General features: G+C 45.0%; 4 protein-coding genes across 5 annotated transcripts; 1 reads left to right on the forward strand and 3 right to left on the reverse strand.

Annotated features, from left to right (window-relative positions):
- Positions 1-341: 341 nt before the first annotated feature.
- LOC131893083 (DNA topoisomerase 2-binding protein 1-A-like) lies at positions 342-6369 on the reverse strand. The gene is made up of 4 exons (XM_059243019.1): positions 6027-6369; positions 4982-5263; positions 1599-4898; positions 342-1173 (listed from the first exon to the last, which is right to left on the reverse strand). Exons 1-4 carry the CDS (start codon positions 6237-6239, stop codon positions 400-402), a joined length of 4569 nt encoding a protein of 1522 aa, XP_059099002.1. The 5' UTR covers positions 6240-6369; the 3' UTR covers positions 342-399.
- A 450-nt stretch (positions 6370-6819) lies between these two features.
- On the forward strand, positions 6820-9476 carry LOC131893096 (mitochondrial intermediate peptidase-like). Its single transcript, XM_059243036.1, has 2 exons — positions 6820-7726; positions 7797-9476. The coding sequence occupies exons 1-2, from the start codon at positions 7015-7017 to the stop codon at positions 9191-9193; spliced, it is 2109 nt and encodes a 702-aa protein (XP_059099019.1). The 5' UTR covers positions 6820-7014; the 3' UTR covers positions 9194-9476.
- LOC131893113 (probable very-long-chain enoyl-CoA reductase art-1) lies at positions 9225-21720 on the reverse strand. The gene is made up of 5 exons (XM_059243057.1): positions 21354-21720; positions 11629-11679; positions 11222-11538; positions 9508-9917; positions 9225-9444 (listed from the first exon to the last, which is right to left on the reverse strand). The coding sequence occupies exons 1-5, from the start codon at positions 21357-21359 to the stop codon at positions 9320-9322; spliced, it is 909 nt and encodes a 302-aa protein (XP_059099040.1). The 5' UTR covers positions 21360-21720; the 3' UTR covers positions 9225-9319.
- On the reverse strand, positions 12844-18172 carry LOC131893086 (NAD(+) hydrolase sarm1-like). Of its 2 annotated transcripts, XM_059243025.1 has the most exons (2): positions 16351-18166; positions 12844-15702 (listed from the first exon to the last, which is right to left on the reverse strand). In XM_059243025.1, exons 1-2 carry the CDS (start codon positions 17813-17815, stop codon positions 14303-14305), a joined length of 2865 nt encoding a protein of 954 aa, XP_059099008.1. In that variant the 5' UTR covers positions 17816-18166; the 3' UTR covers positions 12844-14302. The 2 variants fall into 2 exon arrangements, with proteins under 2 accessions (XP_059099008.1, XP_059099007.1); XM_059243024.1 differs by having other exon boundaries at positions 12844-18172.
- Positions 21721-25651: the final 3931 nt, after the last annotated feature.

A 25651-nucleotide genomic window follows, 5' to 3' on the forward strand; every position in this document is an offset into this window, starting at 1 on the left:
GAAATGAACGGATAGAAAAAGCTGATCAAGCGTGATCGGAGACTATGACCATTTTTTCAGATCGTTTATATAAAGTAAAGGCAGTAGACAGAGGGCAAGGGTAAGCGTCAGAAGAGCACAAATACTCATCCCACCTAAAGCGGGTTTGTTTCCAAGGGATGCTTTAAAGAAGCAAACGAATTTGACTCTTTTGCTGGTTTTGAGTTTATAAATATATCCATGATTTTTTTTTTCTTACATGGACCGTCTTGTCCGTCCCCCCCAAAATCCAAAAAAATATCCTTTCTTCATTTCAGCTCGGGGATGGATGAACAGGCCGCGGTAATTAAAATGCTTCTTAATCCAAATAACTGAATCTTATATTGTCCAGGATAAAACACACGTTTGAGAGTGTTTCTTCTAATGTTTGCTCTTGTTCCAATGGACTTGAAATTCTTCCACCAAGTAGTCTTCCACTTTGGGTGGCGTTTCACTGGTGAGAAACTCGTTAATGAAGAGAGGCCCCACCATGGCCACGCCGTGTTTGGCCAAGGCTGGAAAGTCCACAGACACCCCCTTCATTCGCTGCATCTCCGCGAAGCAATGAGTGGCACCTTGAGGATCACTATACGGCGGGAGCACGTCCAAAACTTGAGCATCGCCCATCAACAAAAGTCGCTTGAAAGCCTCGGAGCGGGGTTTGGACGTGTGCAGAATGGCCTTGATGCCCGAGTAAGCGCCTTGACGCTTCTCACGACCTAATCTCATTCGCCAACGATAACCAGCCATAGCCACTTTCCTCTCCAAGTCGTTGTTCATGTCCTTCAAGTAAGCGTTTCCGGGATTGCCCCACTCGTAGGGGCCTTCATCGAGGACTTCGTCGGCTTGAATGCAAGCGTCAATGTAAGAATGGTGAAGGATCCACTTGCCCGAAGCAATGCTGCACAACATCTTCTCTGAGCGGGTCAATTTGGGAGCCACAATGTGCGTGGCATCGGCATCGCAATTCGGAGCGTTGCTGTGACCGACCTCGTGTTTTTCCAGGAAGGTCACAAATCGAGCTCGGTCTTTCTCTGATAAGCAAGACATCATGAAGCGTTTCGGAACGCGGTCGGGCAATAGCATAGTAGATTCGTTTTGTTCATCGCCCATCAACTCAGTGAGATTGTCTGGCATCTCCATAGAGCCAAAGGTCTACAAGAGAGAATGTAATTTCAATAAAAAAGAAAATTCGACGTGCTTTTAACATCAGACCTGACCTGGCTTATCGCTCATTGAAATTTGAAACATATAACTTCCCCCTAACACTACTGCAAAATTGTCCAAAATTGTCCTTCAATGTGTCTTAGAGACAAACAGGTGTTTATATTTACGTGTATTTTCGTATTTATCGCACGTTTTTATCTTTATGAATTTGTATGCAAGAATTACCTCTTTTATATATTCTAAAAAAATATGCCTCGTCAATTGTTGACTAGTTGAAGCATACTAGACAACAATTTAAGTATATACCGTGAACAATTTACATATAACTTTCTTTTCATTCTTTTCGCTCTTAGAGGACCTAAATTACCCTTGTACCAACAAATTGAAAAATTGGAATATGCAAGAGTGCTCACCGGCTGATTCGTGTTGCTCTTCCTAGACGATGTGTTGTCATTGTTGGTCAAATCCTGGCCCGCCTTCTCCTCTTCTTCTTTCTCAAGATTAACTTTCAAAACTTGCGTATCCAGTTCCATTCTTGCCTTCAACTTTGCCCTCTCATCCTCTTCATTTGGATCATGCCATTGAACTGCTTGAGAGTCGGGCCCTCCACCGACCACAAATTCTCCCGCTAAATTTCGCCTCGTTAAGGTCGTCTCATGGGCAATACTTTCGGAATGAGGACTTTGACGACCCGTGGTCAAAGATATTCGCATACTTCGTCGTGAATTGTCCTTGCCATTGGATGCATCAACAATCTCGGCAATCTTAGCCAGATGGCTTGATATGTCATCAGCCACATTGGGTGTATCATCAGGCGCTTTGGTCAGCGTACAATCAGTATCGTCAGCCATATCTTCCTTCACCCGACTCTTTTTAGGGGCACGTTTCACAGACTGAGAAGAGGAAATTGTAATGTTGAGGGTCTTTTTCGGATTGAAGCTGTGGGGAAAGGTATCTTCCTCGATCCTTCGCTTTTCATCACGACACATGTACGCCCAATCCGGAGACACCACAAATTTTCCATCCTTCTTAGCCACGCGATATTCCTTGCACAAGTCATTGACTCGACCGGAGAAAATGACATGAGTCACAAGAGCCGAATCATAGGAATGGCATACTCCTCCTCCCAATGATGAGACGATGGAATGTATATCGGCTTGAATTTCTCTGTGTTTCTTCGCCACAAAAATCACCACACCAGATAAGCACGCTTTGGCTTTGTCTGGCCGCTCAGGGCTTTCTTCATCCACTTTTCTTCTCTTGGGCATATTCTTCCAGCTTCGTCCCGATCTAGCCATCTTCTCCTCCATTAGCTCCTCAAAGCTCTTTCCATCCTGACCAATCGTGGGAATGCCTTTCTTCTGTAAATAGGCCCGAGATTTCTGCTGATCTTCTTTCGCCATTTCTGCGTTGTACAAGGGCACATCATTGGATCCGGATTGCTCTTTGTCGACTTCTTCGTACCTTTCGCGAATTTTCTCGCGATCCTCGCGTAGATTTTCTTTCTCTAGTTCAGACATCTCGTAGCGTCCCAACTCGTCGCATTGACGCTTCCAGAACTTCTTCACTTGGGTGGACGGGTTTGAATTGACAAAGGCCCCATAAGGTGTTTTGGGCGTTTTCACGGCATCCAAGAAGAATGGCAAATTATTATCAGTTTCGAGATCCCGTTTCCGTTTGAGCGTTCCTTGACTTGGCGAGGGTTGCGAATCAGCAGTCCAACGAGATGGGCCACCCTCGTTACCGACTGACGGTGAAGGGGTGAAATTCATGGGCTTCGGACGGAGCTTCTCAAGGTCGAGATGCTCTCCAGGTGTCTCTAGGTTCAGGATCATCTTCTTGGACTTTTGCATCCTGCTCTGGACTGGAGTCTTGAACGAGATGGTGTCATCCAAAGTTTCATCTTTTTGTTCAATGTTCGTCTCCTTTGATTCCCTCGGACCATTTTTCACTTGCTCAAGGACCTCGGGCGTCACTTCGGACCTGTTTGGTGTAACAGCATTGGATTTTCCAATGAGGAATGTACGCTCAGAAACCCATTCCCGTTGGTAATAGCAGGCCAAAAGCCAATCCTTGGTCACAACGGGCAATTTCCATTTCAAAGCCGCCTCGTACTTGGCACCTTCCGAGTTGGAGCAAATCAAGTGGGTGGATTTCTTGGCTCCATCCTTATCTCGTTTGGCAAAAATCTCTTGAGCCACCATTCCCACCTGTTCGGCCAACTTGGTAATGAAAATTCTTTCCCGTCCAGAATAAATGGTCACTCCCATAACCACTCCTTCACAAGGTAGAGGATCCAGAGGAAGGGGTTTCATAGGTCGATGCCAATAATCTAAGGGAATTAGTTGTCCCGCGTCTAGACATTCCTCCAACCACATAGATGTTACGGTCTCTAGAGCCTTGAAATCACTATTGGCCCCATTGGGCGGCACCACTAGGAAGTCCAGTGTTCCCTTGAAGTCACTAAATACTAATTCTCCACCCGCTTCACTGACCCAATCACTTAGATCAGCCTCGGTAGTCTCGTCAAAACCGGACAATGCTAATTTTTTGTCTTGAAGGAACCGCTCGACTTGGGTCGAGGATGACGACTCTTCCGCTGGTCCGTCCGCTCGGCTAACGTCGTTGTTGACCTTGAATTGAATAGTTTCATCCTTGGGGTCTTCCTTGGTGGGCTTAACCGATCCCATGCCTTGGTATTGGCTCATCAGGTCATTCTCAAATTGGGTGAGTTGTTCTTCGGGATTGGGAAGAACTTGCGTGTCACTGGTTCGTTTGTCGTTGTAGAGGAAATCCTCCTCGGGAACCGGGTGACCCATGAGCATACTCTCAACCACCCATGGCAAGGTCATCTTGTAGGGTTGAATGCCGTGCCGTTGAAGCAATTGCCAATGCTCTGGGTCTCGCTTGCCAATAATCATGTGAGTGACGGAATCGGTGAGCTGATTGTGCTTGATGGCCTCGGCTTGTTGCAGAACTCGACTCAAGTGGGTTTCCTGGCTCTCTGTGAATCCACTCGTGAATACTCGACATCCCTCAAGGAAGGAGCCGGCCTTTTTCACGCGCTGGAGATCCAATTGATTGAAAAGAGAGGCGATGGTCGCTTTCCTGGTGTTAGTCGATAAATCGCCTCGATTCGCACCAGGACTTTTCATGGTGGTGTTATTGCCCACCGTCTCGTCCACATGCTTTGTGACGGTTTCGTCATTCAATTCGGGTGGTCCGAGAATTGTGCTACACATAGACACTTCGTCTAACTTGGAGGCCATGGACCGATCCGAGCGGGTGGGCGTAGACACTTTTCTTTCTTCAACACGATAGTCTAGAGTGGGCAGACAATAGCCTTTCGAAATGGAATCATACACCCATTCGGGCTTGACACACGGGATCTTCCACTTGCGGGCGTAATCGAATTTCTCGCCCTCGGCTTTTGGAATCACGAGAATCACCGTCTTCTCCATGTCCAAAACGGGCGAATAGATTCCACCGTGGCTTTCGATACATTTCCGCAACAGATCCTTGTCTTTCTTGTACATCTGGGATACGGTAATACACAAGCCTTTGAGTGCCGGACACGCGTATTTGGCGAATTGCTTGTCCGTGGCGTGCAAAGTCCCGTGCTTACTCTTATCCCACACCACCTGGACCCATTCCGAGCTCATGATTGGGATATCCTTCTCCACGGCCACTTCATATTTGCGAGAGCGAACCACCTGTATGGCAAGTGCAAAGCGGTTAAAACTAAATTAGGATCCCTCTCTCATCATTGCCTAGCTGAATGAACATCTGAACTCACGTCAGCCACGAGATGGGTGACGCCCTCATGAAACGAATTGGCGTAGATCCCGCCCATGCGTTCCACGGAGCGTTGCAATTGGGCCTTGTCGTCTTTGACAAACCCGGTGGATGTGATGACCAGGTCACGCATGGCCGTGGTGTACACGGGATACGGCAGATCGGGTACGCTTTGGCCCTCGCTTAACGAACTGAGCAGACAACGAGGACCGATCACGGCGCATTTGCCCGACTGGAGTTTCTCAAAAGCCGGTCCAGAAAATGGATCCATCACGAACACATCCTTAAAGTCCAAAAGCGTCAATCATCTACTCCATTGCTATTGGTCATTGAATCATCTTCTGATAGAAACAGACCCTTGGCCTCTCGTATCTACCTCTTCAATTATACTTGGCCCACGAACTAGCCCCTAAATGAACCAACATCAATCTTGGACATCAATTGATGGCCCAATGAGACCAAAGACGGCATCGGTTCATTACTTATGCAAACAGATTTGCCATTGGACTGATATAATCTTTTACATGCTTACATGATGTCTTCTCAATTGACGTTTTTCATTCGTGGTCGACAAATACCCCAATTTCCCCATGTCTATTGTTAAGTTTGCCATGCTAAAGGTAACATTCAATTTTTTATTTGATCTAATGCCTACCTATAATGCCCAGGGCTATAATTTAGGTCAAAATTAGTCGTTCAAGTGTTTTATCTGGCCTTCTACTGTCTCAAGCCGAGCTGTAGACGTTATTATCCACCCAAAAGTTGGCGGTCCTACTTTATTTGAACGTAATCTGATCTAATCAAACCTCACCTAAATTCATCAATTTCTGTCGAAGTTTGAAAAATGGGATGACACGTAACGTAATGGTTACCCCCTTCGAATTGATTTTAAGAGCCAATTTAACGGTTTGAGGTAAGGTTATTGAAAGAATGAGTGGAGCATATCGGCGACAGTTTTCCCATCAATGTAATGGTGAATCAAGCCCGTCAGGTTGAGAACCGCGGTTTAGGTCTGGTCCAAGGTTACCCTGAATCCATCCGCCTACCGTTTTGCCCGGTAGAGGCAGTTCTAGCGCCTCAATCTCCCGGATCCAGAGTGGGGCCAGGTCGTTTTTGAGGGCCACCTCAAAGGCCTCGCTCATCTCGTCCGAGCAAGTGCTTTCATTCTTGCCTTGAGCCAACACGAAACGCAAGCTCACGCCTAAATTGGCTTCGGGCGGGGCCGGAGCCACGCCTAAGGTCGAACGGGGTGAGGCCATGTGGCAATAGGATGACGACGACTGACGGATGCGGCGATGCGGCTATCGAGTCTGTGCCAGACAATTCCATAAGCTCTTTCTTTCGCTCTAGAGGTCAGTGGCGCCACCGCCTTTGAACTTCAAAAGCAACATCCAGGGTGACCACCAAAGGACTACACTCAAAAGTGGTCAAGTTGAAGATGAGTAGGTCACCTATGGACACATAGGTCGGGATAAAAGGGCGTTAATAGGGGATTGGGCTTGAACTCTGGGACCAGCAACAATGCGATACTCCAACCGGTCGGGAGCGTTTCACTGCCTTGTTGAGTATGGTTGGACGAGCCAGTTCTCTGAAGATACTGATGCCAATGGGAATTGATGCGATGAAGCAAAAACAAAATAGGTGGAAAAATGAAAAAAAAAATCCAGTTAGCATATAATAAACACGCTTCACTCAGATCACATTTACAAATCTTTCTCCTAATAGCCACCTAACAGTCTGACACCCTCGAGTAAAACTTCGACTTGACCTTGTTCACAGTGTCTCGACTAAAGCTGGGCTTCGCTAGGCGCATGTTCCTGGTTCACCCGAGTAATTCGATGGGCAAGTTTAGCGCACACCTACATATATACATCACAAAATGATAGCCCTGTTCAAAACAAACTTGGTCTGGCCAATCGAAACCGACCAATCAGCGCGCTCCATGCTCCCCAATCAATCCGATTTCTGGATGAACTTGACCCCAAATCGACGGTGTCACGTTATTGTCGCCCGTGGACCTTGTCCTGCCTTGTCATGTCCTCTCGTGTGTGGCTTTCATCAGCCCGAGGCGTGTCCTGTCTAGGCCGTCGGGCCTACCGCGCTTCAGGGGGTCTCTCGCCTCTGGGCACGGCCTTCAACGCCCTGAAATTCCCCCAAATCCTGCCCCAATCGGCTCAGACGGGTCTCTTTCAGATTCCGTCCCTCGTGCGTGCCGAGGGCTTCCGGGAGCTCCAAGAGGCGTGTCTGACTCGCTCGGCCCAGCTGGTGGACGAGGCGTGTCGACCGGAGCGCGGGCGTCTCTTGGCCCGCATTTTAGATGATCTCTCGGACGAATTGTGTCGGGTAGCGGATTTAGCCGAGTTTGTCCGTTTGGCCCATCCGGATGAGGCCTTTGCCTCCGAGGCTGAAGCGGCCTGTATCGCCGTTTCCGGCCTGGTCGAGCAACTCAATACCCACGTGGGCTTGTATGGCGCCTTGTCGGAGGTAGTGCGGGATGGGGATCGATTCCCCGAGTCCCACGTGGACCAGCATGTAGCCAAGTTGTTCTTGTTGGATTTCCAGCAATGCGGGATCCACTTGGACGATGACTCGCGGAACATGGTGGTCAAGCTCAATGACCACATCCTGCAATTGGGACAGCAATTTGCGGCTCAAGCCCACCGACCGAGGGCCGTCAAGAAGAGTGTGTTGCCCGAGAATATGCGGCATTTGTTCAGCTTGGACGGCGACAATGTGGTCCTGAACGGTAGGTGGATGACTGGCTCAGAAGTCGTAACTCTCGACAAAGTGTGAAATCCCTCTGGCTCGCGTTTCAGGACTCCATTTCGACAATCCGAATTCGTTAGCCCGCGAGGCCGCGTACAAGATCTACTATGGTCATGATCGCCATCAGGAGGCCCTGCTCAGCGATCTCCTGAGTCAGCGGCATCATTTGGCCGTGCTTTGTGAATACCCGACCTTCGCTCATCGCGCCATGTCCGAAAGTTTGGGCGCTCACCCCGAGAACGTGGCCACGTTCCTCACCCATTTGTCCCAAGGACTGCGACCGCGCTTGGACAAGGATTTTGGTGTTTTGCTAGCAATGAAACAGGCTCAAAATCCGATGGCCAAGACCTTGCAAGTCTGGGATGCGCCCTACTACTCTGTGATGGCGAAACGCCAGTGGTTCGACATTGATGCCCAAAAGATCTCCGAGTACTTCTCACTCGGGGTTTGTATGGAGGGTTTGAACGAGATCTTCACTCGCCTGTTCAACGTGGAGCTCGTGGTGGAAAAACCCACACCCGGTGAGATTTGGCACAACAGCGTGTTCAAATTGGCCGTGGTGGACTTGAGCACCGCCACCGTTTTGGGTCACATTTATTGCGATTTCTTTTCCCGCCAAGGCAAGCCCCATCAGGATTGCCATTTCACCATTCGCGGTGGACGACTCAAGAATGACGGGTCCTACCAAAACCCAGTAGTAGTGCTCATGTTGAACCTACCCTCTCCGGGATGGACCTCGCCCACATTGATGTCCAGCTCCAACATGGACAACCTCTTTCACGAGATGGGCCACGCCATGCATTCCATGTTGGCTCGAACGAAATACCAGCACGTCACGGGCACGCGTTGCTCCACCGATTTCGCCGAAGTTCCATCCACGCTCATGGAATACTTCTCGTCAGACCCGCGGATCTTGGCGCGGATGAGTCGGCACTACAAAACGGGCGAATCTCTTCCATTGGACATGTGCGAGCGGTTATGTGCCTCCAAGCTAGTTTTTGGCTCCATTGATATTCACACACAATTGTTCTACTCATCATTAGACCAAGTGCTACACACACGGCATCCCCTTAAAGGCTCAACGACCGAGATATTGCAACAAGTCCATGAAGATCACCATCCATTACCTTATCCCGAGGGCACAGCCTGGCATCACCGATTCTCTCATTTGGTGGGCTATGGTGCCCGATATTATAGCTATTTAATGGCCAGATCCGTGGCCTCGTCCATCTGGCAGTGCCACTTCCAAGAAGATCCCTTGAACGGAGAATCGGGAGGGCGTTACCGATCCGAATGTCTGTCCCATGGAGGTGGGAAACCCTCGCACGATTTGGTGTCTGACTTCTTGGGCAAAGAGGTGCTACCAGAGGATTTGGCTGATGCTCTCATTTCCGAGTTGGATGCCAAGACGGTTGTTCTAAACAAAGCGACTTTCAGAAAGCCGTGAAACACCCTTGTTCGGAATAAGATTCACGCAGTACAAGACAAACTGATTCGGGTTTTAATCTTCACGTATTGGGTACATTAGATGAGAGACTGCACTGATGATTACAACGAGTCAGTTTAGAATCCTTCAAAGGACGAAAGGGATGATGGCCTTTCGCTTGGGATAGTTGGGGAACTCCTTCTTGTAGTTCCTGTGCTTGCCCAACGCCCACATAGTCATCTGGTAAGCTCCGGCCAAACAGAACAATCCAGCTGTGAATAAAAGTATGACATTAATTTCGCAATCATTCGTTTTCATAATCCAAATTTTATTACCTGGCAGACATTGAGTCATGATCGTGAACGAAACCCAAGCGCCAATTTCATAAGTATAATTCGGGCAGGACACGCAGTTGAACAACAAAGTGAAGGGATTGCCAGTAGGGAGGGGGATCTTTCGAACCTTGGTACCAGGGGGACGAAGATTGCGGAGGGCAATATGGACGCCCAAGTTGCCGATCTCATTGATGACGAAGGCGACCAGCCCACCAATCACCTGGTTTTGACTCGGAGGCGTGTAGAGAGGATGGTTGATGTGGTAGGCCACGTAAGCGGCAAAACCCCAATAGTAGGCCGAGTTCTTGAAGATGTTCATGATGGGCATGGTGGCGTTAGAAAAGCGGTGCACGAACATCGTTTCCAAAAGACGCTTCAAGTAATGAAACGACCACGCCCCCATAGCAATACTGCAACGAAAATGTCCAACTTCAAAGAGGCACTATCCACGACTTCCAGGAATTAGTTAAATCTAATGCAAAATGTTTTCTGCGCAACACTCTCATTAATTGGAACCGTTGACGCTGGCCATCAAATTTCATCATTGAATGAACCCCAAAATTGAGATGTGGTCTTCTTGGCCGCCAAACTTTAGGGAACAGTGTCAAGTTTACGTGCCATGGTCGCTAAGGTTGGCGGGGCAAAATATTGCTCCTCGAAGTATTTTTTTTTCTGTTTGGTTTGGTTTTTCACGGGCTTTTCTAACCGCTACAGGGAATGTAATCCCCAGTACTATTAAAATGAAAGATTATAATTCGTCTATTTATTGCCTTTCAATTTTTATATGATAATTGGTCTACCAACGAATTTGAGTTGGCAGACCGAGCTAATCCTTGAATGTAGGGTTGATCTGGTATGCTATCTAAAAATTTGTCCAAGTCTGACTTGAAAGATGCTACCGGATCAACAAGGCCTACGTATTCCCTACGAATATCAGAGGNGCAAAATCATGACTTTAGAAATGTCTCTTAGGGCATTGACGGTAAACTTTTATGATCCGTTGTAATCGTATTTATGCTTACTAGACCATCGATTTTCTGATGGACAACCAATGTTACCCTTGAGAGTGATGAAGTTCCACCACGAGGATATCGAGCGAAATTTAGGCTCAATACTAAGCGCTCTTGAGGGTTCGTAATAATCCTGTATCTATACATGCATAAAATGATGTGCTCTGAGGAGACTTTTTTAAACACTCGTACCTCTGAGTTAAGGCTTGGAAGTTACCCAGAATGAGCATCCGCTCGCCACTTTGGCCAGAGGCGAGTTTCATACCAGTTAACGTCCAAGCCTCTAACTCCGTGGTACGAGCTTTAAAAAACAGGCCTCAGGGCACAAACTCATATAACAATTGAACATTTGCTCAAATTCCAATGTGCTCAGGATAACATTGGTGTGACCAGGGACCAGAGGGAGCGCTCATCACGTGTTGCCATTGAGATTCTCCTACGAAACTGGAAGCCATTTTTGCGTGCCAAGAATTCAAGAGCTTTAATCTATTAATCTACAAGTTACTGTCCCCAAGGTGGCAGAATCGATTCAAAAACATCAGCATGAGAGCGAATATAGCTTCACATCAACCATCCATTTCCAAGTTTAATAAAAAGACTGGAAAACGTGAGGTTATGCAGTTGCCACCGAGAGTCTTCACAAAATAGTTACTACCCAAGTGGTTGAAAGGGGAATGTAAGGATTAAAAGAGAAAATCAATTACTTGACTGCCGATGCATATGGCTTCGAAGAAGCGCCATCCCCATAAAAGAGCCAAGGACGCGTGTAGATCCACAAGTAAACAATGAGTGGACCTGCGTACTCGGTCAGAAATACCGTGGTCCATCCAATTTGTAATCCACGGTCCTTGAAATAGAGGCTCGCTTGATTCTGAACACCCAGCTTTCCCAGAGTGTCCTCATCTTTGACAAACTTGCCCCGAGCCTCTAAACGGATCTCTTGACGATTGATATCAGCGTACTTTTGCTTTTGAGCTCCAATCGCCTTCTTCACATCTTTTATGGTACTATCTTGAGACAGCTGCAAGAAAACGAAGGGAGGACAAGTTGCAAAGTCATTCTATCTCCGTGCAGAAAACATGCCTTGTTTGATTTGGTCACCACCACTTACCCCTTTTACCATACAGATGTGTCGCTCGGACTTGGCATTGACGATTTCGAGCTGAAATAAAAAGCAAGAAGGGTTTTCAATCTCCATTGACAATACAAACACGCATGACTACATACATGACTACATGTCTTCATTGATTCATTGATTTATCAACAGGGAAATATGTTCCGTTAATTGGCCTATCCATCACGTCATTGATTTGGTTTGTGTACATTGATTAAGCTCTGAATGCAGACAATATCGCTGTCATTAATCTTGACAACCCAAAAGTTAGGGATTCCAATACATGACGCATCTTTCTTTTCCAAGAATTTCTCACTCCGATGCTTCCTTCATATAGAAACAGGTCCAGGTGAATTTTCACTGGTGACTCATGTGGTAATAAGAGTCGTTTGAATGGACGCGGGTGTGCATGTGGCTAATCAAGACCAAGGCAGAGAGGCACGGACGAAGACATGAATGTATCATTCATGGGGAGGATCTGAGGAAGAGTCCCCTCCATCTGTGGGCATCCAAGATCCAGAACGCGCTAATGAGGCGACTGGGTAAGCGTAAAAATGGGTGTGACGTCACACGAGTCGACACGCTTAAGGTATGACTCATACCACCAAGCTTGGGTCATTATCACGGCTTTGTCCTACTTCTCAACAACACCCATAACGACAAGAGATGGTGGGTAACCATAGAACATGTGAAGAGGTTTGGCAAGTCTATGCAAGTGCACACATCGAGCGACAGTTCTACTCTTGGCAAGCATAAGAGAAAACATTCGACGATGCCATTGGCCGGCTTGATATACTCATATACTCGTTATCTCCCACTTGACTTGCAGATGTTTGCGAACAATGCGATTTTCGACCCTGAGAATTGATTGAATCCTCGGCCACTTTGGGCTTTTGTTTTTGCTACTTCTTGCTAACGTCACTTGAGGCTGTTATTCTTCTTCTAGTTCATGCAATGCTCATGAGCATGGTACGCACATTCTTCTACAACATTGCCGATTCAACTCGTTTCAGTGCTTGGATTTGGCAAATGATCTTTCATCGCTGGACTCGAGAAAATTCTGGAAGGAACGGCTCTCTCGAAGCTCAACACCGGATTGAGGCAGCACTGGAGTGGCCCATATTCGAAAAGTAAACAGAACTGACTTCCAATGTGTATTAGCTGTACATGTATAAGTGTATGAGTACTTGGTAGACAATGATATCATATATGTAGGATTTCAGCAAGTGAATGAATTTCTTTATTTCAGTGGGAATGAGATGGATATAGTACATTGGTACATAGTTTTGTTAATGCTATTCACTGGATCGACGAGTGAATAGCTAGAAGATCCTATAGATAATTCAGATGAATGAAGATCAATGGGAGCATAATAAAATCGCCGGCACAAGGTAGAAATGACAAAATACACAAAAGGATTTAAAGAAATCATGATTATGACTCGCCTATCGCAATCAAGGAAGCAAGAAACACAAATGAAAGCAAGGGTAGTAATAGCAAGAGTACTTGGAGGTTGGATGGTGGAGGGAGGAAGGAAGGAATTGGGAGGCGAAGAAATGAGGACATTACAAGCAGTGACTCTGTTCAGAATATTGTAGGAATGGAAGCCCAGGGAGTAAGAGCCAATGGGTCAGTCGGATGGAGATTCTCGAGGTCTTTCGTCAGGTCCACTCATGATGGATTTAACTTTAGACATGCACTTGTTGACAAATCCTTTTTTATTCGGTGATCCGCTATGTTCTCGGTCAGTCAAGTCTGTGCTCGATCGACTGGAATCAGCGCTCTCTGGTTTAGGAGATTCTTCGCTTTGCGACGAGGACGGATTGGAACAACTAGAGACCACAACGAATGAAGACACGGACTCCGTTCCGTCAGATGTCAAGGATGAGGGGGCTCGAGTTGGACAATCAGAGTGGACATGAATTCGCACCTGGGGCATGTCCCCTGGTTCACAACTTCGAGCTCGTTCGAACATGCGCCGCATTTTGGGGACCAATGACCGACTAATGTTTTTTCGCATAGCCTTGGGCAGGGTGCCGTAACTAGCCATCTCTTTGAAAGAGGCTCGCCTTCGTGCTTCTCGAGGCTTTTGAGGAGGGCTCTCAAGAGCAGCCAAAGAGGCTTGAGTTTCAGCCACGGCAATCACAGTGGAATCCGTAGCGGTGTCCGAAATGGGACTGTGGCTTTCCGGTATCACAGGATGTATCAACACGTGGTGTTCCTCAATGATCTCAGGAGACGTGGGACTACTGAGATCGCTATCGCGCAACTGCCAAGAGTCCATGGAGTCCGGAGATGATTCCTTGGTCAGTTGTTCCAGGCTAACTGCCTTCCTAAGCTCGTCGGAGGAACGTGCTTTTATGGGCCGTTCTAACTCGATTCTTCGAGGAGGCATCGGGCTTAGACTGGTCTTTTTGAAAGGCAAGAGAAGAGGCTGCGAGTAGGTGGCTACAAATCTGGGGGGACTCAAGGCCCTATATCCGACATGTGGCAGCTCCGACCTACCTACAGATCCTTGTCGGAAGGCGTTGGGGTTAGCATGCCCAAAGAGATGAATAGATGGGGGCCTTTTGATGGCCGAGTGCTTCTTGCTTGCGTTAGAGTTAAGTGAATTAGAGACTGAAGAATTAGTTGTGCTTTTTGCTTCATTGATTGCGACAGGCCCAAAAAGTCATTGGGGAGTGGCCGAGGAATTGACGAGCTCATCTGAGCAAGTCGAATTATCATTACTGGGTGTTCTCTGGTAAGTATTTTGTCGATTGTAGGTACTGTTGCTCCCTCCGTATCCAGAGGCAGTGGTGGCTTGGCTGTTTAGAAAGCGGTCCATCATGTACGAATTGTCCCCACGAATGAAGCGATCGATCTTGTCAACGCATGCCTCTTGATAGTCATGGATCCATTTGATCCCATTGTAGGCGGTGACTGCCCTCATGGTTTCTGGGAGGTGAGCCTGCTCCGGCATGATGAAATTATCAAATACAGGGATGATGTTGCACTGTGATTGAAGGGCACACGCGATCTCTTTATGGATCCAATCATGTTGCTCCACGTCATTGACGCATCGATCGAAAGCACCAGGCGTCAGTACCAGAACAAAATTCTTGGCTGAGCGAATGCTTTGAAGGAGATTGTTGTCAAACTTTCCGGCTTCCAGACGGTCCACATCGATGAACACACTGTAGTTGCGGATCTCAAGGTGGACCTTCAGCAAGCTGGCTAATTGGGATCCATTAGAACGGCGGTAGCTGATAAATACATCCAGATTCTTGTCTATACTACTATCATCGGTAATACTGAACTCCCCTCTCTCAATCTTCACACCTTGTTGGATCTTCAAGCGATGGATCTTATTCTTGATCCCACACTCACTTAGTAGCTGCTCATCATTGATGTTCAACAAAGTATCTCTATCAATGCCTGCATTGATCATGTCATAGGTGTAAACACAGTACTCTTGTCCCAAGGATTGGAGGAATTCGTTCAAATTGGAAGGATCACAACTAGAATAATCAGCCACGCGCTTCAAGTTGGTTAGCTCTCGAAGGAACCGCCGTCTCAAAATACCGTTCCTCATCTGAATGTCTTCTTTCAACATTTCCTCTGACAACTGAAGGAGCAGATCCCCGTCGACTCGGCTCTCGGTGAAAGAGTCTGCATACTGAGGAAATCCAATCTGTTTCACCCATTCACGAACATCCTCGACTGACCAGGTGGGGACTTGTTGGCTCAACTTGTGAGGCACTTCTTCTCCAATGAGGCGGAGGGTCTGTGCCGCGTACTTGGAAGCAATACCGTTGGGACTACTAGCAACCTTCTTCAAGGATTCAATGGCATCGATCTCCTTAAACAACTTCGTATTGCCCTGTTGCTTTTTGATTTCTGCTTCCATACAAAAATGGAATGCGGCAAGATTCCTGGCCTCCTCCTTGTGTGAAGTTAGCACTGGCAAAAGCCTCTTCAGCCAATTCGGGCTCTGTCCATGACTATGAGTGGCTGAGACCTGGGCGAAAGCCTTGGGAGTGTGGGTTTGTACGAAAGGTTCAATGAGTTCCAAAGTGCCTGACTTTTGAACTGCGGCCTCAATTTCCTTGTTAGCCACTAAGGCGGCAATGGCAAGACACGCATAATATTTCACTGTATCATCTGTATGGAAGGCCAAAGGAAAGAGCCAGGAAGGAACTTTGCAATTGATCATTGCTTCTTGGTTCTCAGCTCCGCCATACATGGCGACGTTGGCAAGCGCACTGGCACAATGACGAAGGGTCTCCACGTCCGTGGATTTGCATTCGTTAACAATCGTATCTAACCCTCCCATGGCAATCACATCCCCACAAGTGGTTTCGCTATGTTTGAACAAATGTTCCAGAATTCCAGTTCCAACTCGTGATCGACTGAGGTTGGAGATGTCTTCACTAAAAGCTTTAGCAACTTCAACAACATTGTCTAGGCCTTTATCAACAACGTAGCCTCGATTCTCAGTCACCAGACATTGCTGCAGGAGTTTCGCACTATTAAATTGAAGAGCTCGGTGCTCGGACACGCAATTTTCAATGAGGATATCCAGCCCCCCGTTCTTTCTCATTATGCTGCATAAGGTGTTGCCAATTTCATGACCAAAGGCCGGTACTTCCCAAGCCTTGATCATTAGATCGTTGATTTTGGACATCCATTCGGACAACATGTCTGCATTCCCATTCCTTTTCATGGCGTGAACAGTACTACACATGAGGCCGCAGTATTTGACCAAGGTAGTCTCGACATTTTTCATGTTGCTATTGGGCGTGAGTTGTTCCAGATCATCAAATCTCATGAGACCTTGTTCAATTTCCTCCATGGTCATCGTGGAATTCATGAGAGACGCGATTTGATTGGTACTCAATATGCTCGGGGATCGAGTTAGGCTGATCCTCTTCGACGAGGCTGACTGGTGCGAACTCTGGTGCAAATAGGTCCCGCCCCTCGAGAATGACGAGCGCTGAGATGAGGCAGACGACATGTTTTCAATAGTACCGAAATTCTTGCTCGATAACTTGGCTCCCGACATGGACGCCGAAGAGCTGTGATGAAAATTGAGGTCTTCCGAGGTCATTTTCTTGGACATGTGCTTGGAACCAGAGGCTTGAGTGGCTATTGTTCCATCTGCAGTCTCCATACTCGCTGTAGTGGCTGATTGTGCAGAGTTTTCTTCATAACTGAGGTCGTTTCTTTGAAGCCTCACAACTTGGGAAGAATTGGCTGTCGCTTTCTCCGTCTTGCTCTGCCCTGTCACAATGTGAGTTTTCGAGGAAGTCGAGGTTTTCCTTTCTTCATGTGAAACAAATCCACCTGAGCCGGGAACTCCCACGCTGTTACTGTTATTGGTGTTGCTGCTGCTGCTGCTGCTGTTGTTGTTGTTGTTGTTGTTGCCATTGCTGCTGAGGCTGAGGCTGGCGCCATTGCCAACACCTGGCAAGGCCAAGTTGAACTTGGACGAAAGCCCAGCCACGGTGTTCACGCCGACAAGGCTTTGAACCAACGGCAGGCCAGTCGACGACACAAGATTGGGTGAAGTCAGTCCGCCAGAGTTGCTCTCGGGATCCGAGGATAATTCGGCCATCTCTGAAACAGGCGAGGTCACAATGGGACGACCTGCTCCGTTCTCTTCTCCCAAGAGGCTATCCTCCGTAGGCGATTGATTGGGAAGCTCGATAATGGCCGGACTCGTCTCGTGACGTTTCATGGGATGATGATATGTATGGGCAAAACCTGCAGGGGAGGGCATCATCAATCCCGTCACGCCTGATGACATCGAGCGGTTGAACTCACTTCTTCGTTGCGTGGTGATATGCTGAGACGAAGAAGAACTAGCGGTTGACATGGTGTTCATGTTTTGCATTTCGGCCATGGTATTGCGCAAATCGTTGATGTTACTGTTGGGCTTGCTCCCGTCCATGCTCGATAAGGCGGAGGCAAACGGTTGATGGCGGCTAACACTGGGAATTCGACTCGTACCATTTTGACGGGCACTACTAATGCTAGGCATAATGAGTTCTCGGGTGGTTGACGATGGACTGCTATTGTTGCTGCTCGGTCCAGGACTGTTTCCGTTGCTTACTTGTAAAGTCCTTTCACTACTATCACGATTGAAACGACTATTACTGTTCGGGTTGGTACTCAGGTGTCTGCGGTTAGGAAACGATTCCATGACCACAAAAGACTCTGCATCTAACGCTTTTGATCGATCACTATGCCAAAATCAACATCACTTGATTCAAATTCACCGACTTCTTTTTCGAACAATTCTTCTCGACTACCCAAGATAGTTTTTTCCCACCAATGAAATTGGACTGCTGTTGTTGACGGCGGCGATGATGATGAAGAAGACGAAGGAGACGAAGAGTAGTTGGGTCGTCGTTGCACAACATCATCGCCATTGAAACTGACTAACTTGTGAGCTCGGTCGGTACTCGGTACTCCCTAGCTCCTTCATCCTCATGTTCATCCTCCTGTGGCGTTCTATTCCAACACTTGTGCGAGTTACCCACGGAAAGAGGGTGGTATGTACTCGTATACGCAAGACACACCGCTCCTCCTCCTCCTCCTCCTCCTCCTCACAGCATCATCATCGGCACCACCACCACAACTATCATCACCTTTACTACGAACTCATCCCACCCGGGTGCGCCATCACCACCAGGGAGAGCTTACGTACGATACAGCCCGCCAAATCGACGTCGATTCCTCCAGATGATTACTTGAACGCAGTAACCAGACTGCCGTTCCAGGTCTTTGGCTCTTCGGGTCCTCCTCGTACCGGGCGATTCGGAGAAAGGACAGGTTTGACTCTCACCGGAATTGTGCACACCCGTCGGGAATTTTAGGTTTCTCCAGCCTTTGAGGTCACTTCCTCATGAAAAAAGTCCACAAGATTGCTCTTTATGGAATGAAAAAGTCAAAAGTCCTGCCAAATTGTCTTCAGAGCTCTTGCTGTCCGGTGTTCTTGAGAAATAATGCTCTCAAGGGGATTAGGGCCGGGTCGGTCGGGTTAGTAGCAGTATTCTAGGCAGTTTTTGTCCACGGATCGAGAACACAAGTTGAACTTGATTTCAAGGGAAGACTGTCTCAGATGAGTTTAGTTAGTACTATTGGCCTTGACGGCGTTTCAATGGGAGACATGCTAAGGAGTGCAATGCCTAGTTAGGTCTTCTTGTATCATGCAGACCAAATGAAGCTGAACGAGTCGGGGAATGGAGCTTGATGCTCAAGCAGCTACCCCTACAACGAATCCTTCAAAGAACACGCCCAAATCGTCTCCATGGCGGGAGGGAGTGATTCATTGAAAAAAATCAAGTCCAATGATCACTACGAAGCCCAAAAGCTCAGTTCGAAATTTGAAGGAACCGGGGATGACGCCGCACAAGCTAACCTTTTTTGTTATCAATACTACCGTACTACATACAACTGCACCTACTGGAATAGAACACTACTATGTGCACACGATACATATACATGCAACCAAGGTCTTGGGACGGCTTGGTAACAACTTGAAGGGACATCAAAAAGGTTACGAGGTCAATCAGAGCCGATCGTCTCCTCAGATTACTTTTAGGTCAAGACGATGAGTAGGTAGGAAAACCGAGGTTTGAGGCCAATGGGATTTATGTATACAAATCAGGGTGCACTAGCACCGTGGTAGACTAATTCTGGGGTCCAATACGATTCATTTAGAGCAATACTTCGTTGATTGACTTCTAGGAACATGTGATGCCGAATGATTATCTTTCCAAGTGATTAAAGTTAAGGTTTTGGGTAATAACATAATCGAATATTGAATATGGACAATTGCTCAATCAGTTAAATATGTACATTATTTTGTAGGGTTAACCACAGCTAACGATCGACATGGCGAGTAGTTTTTGTACAATCGAACAATTGACGGAATAGAAATAAGGTATTCGGCTATTCTACATGTCATCAATGTAGGCTAATAGACGATCAAAACGTTAAATAAATCGCCTTCATTGGTATGGATCTTCATTTTACCTAGACCATCTATTTCTGTATCTAGGCAAGGTACTTTGTTATCTTAACATGCTCGAAGAAATATCAATTTGAAATTCGGAACATTTTCCATGCTTGAGTCGTATTTATATCGACAAACTGAATTGGCGTCATTAGCATACTTTGCAGTACGCGTAACAAAAAGCAGAATTTCAGCCTGTTGACCCATTACATCACAATCCTAAGGATACCCGTGCCATTTTAGACTCGGGAAAACTATTTGAGGTTGCGCGAATGGGCAGAATTAAGTTCAGTTTCTACCTAGCTACGATCACTACTCGGTACTCACCATTGTGAACAATTTCAGGAATCAGGCGGTCTTTGGACATCCAAGTGGACAAAAGTGGGTTTTCTTTCTCTAATCAACATGTTACGAAACAAATTCAATCAGCTAATGATGACTCATAATATTGCATAATTAAAAATATGCAATAGAATATGAGTAAAATTGTTGAAATATTGACAAAATTGAAAAGCACAAAGTACATGTTTTAAAATATGCCTTTTACGTAAATATGGTATAATAAAGCTAGAAATACATTATCCGTGTGAGTTCAACGAAAAATATATATTTCAATAGTAAAGATCTTATAACCAAGGTATGCCTCGAGGGATTTGGTGGCAATCTTAACAATCCAGGCAATGGGCCTTGAAATAGCTTAGCAGCCACGTAATATAAGTTCATGCAATTTGAAATTGAAACAAAAATAAATCATCGCATGATTTTTTAAATTTCACTTAGTTGCCTTTTAGTTTGTTTCCAGCGACCTGTTTTACTTCTTTGACGAACATTAACCGATCATTACAACCCAAAAATAAGTGCTTAAGTTAACTTCCTTCGTTTTCATCAAAATTATTGTTAAGGCCTTGAAAATATAGTTGAAACTTGCCTAGCAACGTTCTAATCAACGTGTATACTGAAACTAATTCAGAACTGTAAAATGTTGTAATTTTACACTTGACATGAACAGCTCAACTATCTATTCTATTCTAGTGGTTGACACCCTTTTGCTAACCAACTAACCAAGAGAGACATTAGCCTCCGCAGCATTCTGCCACATTTGAAAGAAAGTAGTTAACTTGGCCTTTCCAAAACTCTTGTTCTGGTATTCTTGAGCTAAATGGCACAGGTTTTATTGCCTTTGATTGGTACAAGAATCATCAATGAAGTATCAATTTCACTTTGTTCGTAGTTTTGAGTTTTAAAATTTCGTATTTTTGAACCCTTTGAGCATGAGTGAACAAAATAACTAACTTGCCGATTTGCACTAATCATGTAACAACTTTTCTAAAGTTTATCCCTACTATCCGGTGGTTGTATCGTTCTAAAACAGGCTTTGGTCCAGGCCAAATGTGAACCGGGAGCACTCGCCAATCAGATGGATCTTTTCAATCTTCATACCCATTATCAACTAACATGACATGCCGTTTTAAGAGCCCAATACACCAGGCCCGGCTTCAGGGGAGACCACTTGATCAAAGTAGAAGAGGACTGGTTGTTCAACCTCTGGCAAGAAATTGCTTTAGAGACGAAAGGGAACCACCCACATGATAATCTGATGGACTGCTGCTAGCTACGTGTATTATGTAGTACCAACTTGGAGGGTTGGCAGTGAGAAATCCTGGTCGACAAGCGGGAATCCAGGATTGAACACAATGACTATTAATAAAGAGTGTCTTACCTCCATGGTTATGGCTGAAACACGAGAAGATCAATGGTGGATGGACAAGAAGGGTGTCGAACACGTTGTTGGTCAAGTCACGCCACAAGAAAAACGGCCGTCCTTAAGTTTCAGACTTTGATTCGCCTGGATTCGCTCTTGAAAGATAGATAGAGGAATGGATGGATGGAGGAGTCGAACCCGGAGAGTCTCGTGGATGGATGGTGTGGCCACTAGTACACAAACACACGACCCGAACCGCACCGCACCGCACCGCACCGCCTATTCACACGAGAAGATATCGAACGAGAATACGCGCTGGATGCAGTTGTTGTCAAGCCAGTTTTCTCTCCGCATGTCGGTCGAATGTGTGCATGCAGCTTAGATTTCAAGTAGGAGAGTCCTCGCCATAGATTTCTATGGTCCTCGCAAACAAATCGATACCAGGGTGCCAATCCAAGTCTATTTTGGGTGACATGACTGAGACGTTTTTAAATTTGTTATGTGGATAAGTGTTGAAAGTTGAAAGTAGAGGTCGAAAGCCCCATCATCATCTTTAGTTAATCTGGTATTTTTTGCAATTAGAAGGCTGGAGAAAATGGCTTTTCATGAAATCTTCTATCTATCCTGCAAATAACAGCGCAACTACAAAGAAAGTCTCGCGCAACCTACCATCCCAATCTCCATTTCTTTTTGTCTGTTTTTTATGGGCATTTCTAACCGCTATAAGGAATGTAACTCCTATTACTATTGAAATGAAAGGTCATATTTGGTCTGTTTTCTACCTTTTCAACTTTGTATGATATTTGGTTTCCTAACGAATTTGAGTTCGCAGAGTTGAGTTGGCAAATATGTAATACTTTATAAGAATCATCGATCAGCGATACATGTATGATAATCATAGAATATTCAAAATGATTATTTCTTCTTCCCATTTACAATGAATGAAAATCATGCGTTGGGTAGCATGTCCAAAAACGACATTTTTTCTAGGCATGGTTCATTAGATGTCCCTCTTTATGAAGAGCGACCTCTTTTTGTCTTTTTTTTCACCCGCTGAGCGGCCTTTTTTTGCTTCTTGTAGTACTTGGGACTCAGCATCAACATTTTTCATTTGCACAAACATTTACTTTTATACTCTGTTTGTTTGGCGAGCTAAAGTTGGATGAAACCTTCGATTTTTCTAATCCCAGCAACTCAGCTTCAGTTCATAAAAATGATCCAACCACCGTAACTAAAATCCACCCCAAAACTCATCTTGAAGGCAATTTTGCCAGTGCTAATCTAGCTTATAATACCCCTTTTCCAGTAGTTATGAATTAATCACATGTGATTTAACGCTGCAAACTTACAAATCAATATGACTGGGTATTTTGTTACAACAGAGCATGTCAAGTGAAGGAAGTTCAAGGAAAAATGTGGTGCGACACCCTGATTTTGGGCATTTTGGGGAGCGAGAACTGAGACAAACATTACGGTTAACTTGCACCATGTTTGGTGTAAGTTGGTGAACGCACTAACAAATGAGCTGAATACCACAATGCTATTTGCTTAGACATGTAAGTAAAATGAAATAAATGTCAAAATTCAATGCATGCACAATAAAGTTTGGCTGGGCATGTTGTCATTGATTATACTCCATGGAATAACGTCAATTGTTCATGAACGCGTTCACTTGACAAGCCTTATAGTTTCTGAATAGGGAAAATCTAGTCTAAAATTTGGGCTTGCATCATCAAAAGCATTTGCGTCTTCAAATCTTTTTTAACTCTCAATGTTTCATTGTCTCATAAAAAATGCAGGTTGACTAAAATATCTTATTCAGAGTGAAATTGTCAAATAGTTGGTTGGCAGGATTTTTTCCTTTTGCTTTTGTATATAACCGTAAGTCTATTAGCTTCCCATATTTCCATGATGCGGCATGTGTTAACAACAGGCATAGATTCCTAGACACTGGATGTCAGATGACCGACCACTCAGGTGGTAAAACAGTACAATGGATGGTCCCTGGGAATTGATCACAAACCGCTTTATTGCACTGTGGTTGTTTGTCCGACTTCCAGTGTCTAAAAATCTATGCACCAGGGACGCTTTTTTCTATTTGAAAAAAAATTGATGTTGTAATTATACTGTTTTGACATCATGTTTCAAAAAACAACTCCTTTTGCTTTGTACCCTTTACTCTTGCACCCTTGTGCATTCGTCAATATACTGTTGCCTTTTTCTTTTTCTATTATTGTCTATTCTCAATCCACAATTTTGGACTCAATATTCAAAAGAAACTGATGGCTCTCTGATCATGCTGAGTTTTTATACAATTGGTCCTAAAACTGATAAACAGGGCTAGAAAAAAGTGGACATAACAGAGGAAAAAGTTATAAAGAAACTATGATGCCCCAAAGCAAGTGGTGTTTTTTTAGTATAATAAGAAATACCATGCGTTTCCTACAACAAGGAGGACATTCTGCCACAAGAACTTGAGTTTCATTTAGTCTTGTTTCAGTATTCTTTTACCCCCTCGTTGGATGCATAAGTATGAAGGCAGAATGACTAAAATTTGCACATTGTGTGTGCACCATAATAGGAGGTAACGCAATGCTGAAACGTCATCTTTTGAGGTTTGGTAGATTTTCAAAAAAGCTTTCCTCTCCACGTCTGACGGCCTCCATGACTTTTCTGATCGGCAATGTAACACAGTCCTTTTCAGATTAGTTCTCCGTCAGATTAATGTATTATTCATTGACCAAATAACCATGAGGAATATTGCTGTTGTGACATCAGGGAATAGTCCTACACCCAAAAGTCTGATACTGCAATGATACAGTCGGTCGATTAGTTACGTTAGCGCAAGAAAATTGAAGTCTCATTTGATTAAGATGGACTATTAATTGATTCACGAGAAATATGCATTGCTCTACGGTACTGAGTACAACATTTCCCGACTGAAACAACATTTTGTAACAAATTTCTGTTTTAATCATACAGATTGAGAAATTTAAAAGTAAGTTTGACTAGGATTTTGCATCTCACATGGAAAGGTAATTTCTGGAAGAAAGGTATTTTTTGATTAAAAGATATTTGAAGAGAATTGAAAAGAGTTTTTACTTAGCCTAAAAGTATTACAAACGTGAATTTGACTGAAAAGCATGGAAATTAAGGCCAAAAGATAGGGAATGTATTTATGAATATGATTGAAGATTCATTTCACTTGCCCTGCAAATTAGCTTACACTCAATCTTCATCTTGCATCTTTAAACTTTACATGCCAATGGGGTGAAACAGGTGCTACCCATTTAGGGCAAATAGATATGTATGATTGTTATCTGCATAAGGAAAAATTAACAGAACATAACTGGCAAATCACAATTTTGGTTTTGAAAGATAAGACGACGCCAAAACAAAGCAACAACAATTCCTCAGGCAAATTCTGAAATTTCTGAAAAATCTGTGAAACTCTAAAGACTAAATTCTATGTTGCTGCCTAACCTGCAGCGGGTTTCATTATGAAACACCCGGTAGATAGTGCAGCCATCAACCTGCCATAGTAGAAAATTCCACTGTATCATAGTTACTCTAGTTAAAAATGTTCATGGATGCAGTAAAAACGTACCAAAAAAATCATTTTTAGCCTTCTTCCTATTCTGTTCAATATGAATCGATGAACCCGCCATATTTCTGCTGGAGGCTATAATGTTTTGAATTAGATATCATATCACTTTAGAGTTGGACCAAAATTCTACGAATTCACGTGTTTGGTTCCTTGAATCGCCAAAATATGATAAAAATGTGGAAAATACTACCCACGAGATTGAAAACCTAATTGAAATCTAAATATTTACTTTTTGAGGAAATGGCCAAAATACTTATAAAAATATTTTTTATAAAAATTTAGTTTTTTTACCCGCTCTAGTGATAACGTTTTAAAGTAAAAATTCAATAAGCCTAATGAGATATAAAAATGGTTTCTTCCTCGATAAAATGACCAAAATCAGGATGCCGAACTATATATTTTTTTATTTCCTTTACTTCACATGGTCAATACGCCTAGGAGTGATAATATTACGTTTACGAATTGTTCAACTCATTTACTACCCGTCCATTATAGATCGGATTGCCAAACGCTTTTGCACTTGAGTCGATCCATGCGTGACTTACAGTATAACAAACACTGCAGTGCCCAACGGGTTAGCTCACGAGGCGGGTTCAACTACCGGCGGGAAGGAGGAGGAGCAGGAGCAGGACATTCTTGACACAGGTCCTAAGAAAGTGAGAGCGATATTCTCATCCTCCTCCTCGTGCTCCTCGTCTTCCAGCTGGCC

The sequence above is a fragment of the Tigriopus californicus genome, chromosome 2 (genome assembly GCF_007210705.1).
Source record: "Tigriopus californicus strain San Diego chromosome 2, Tcal_SD_v2.1, whole genome shotgun sequence".
NCBI lineage: Eukaryota > Metazoa > Arthropoda > Copepoda > Harpacticoida > Harpacticidae > Tigriopus > Tigriopus californicus.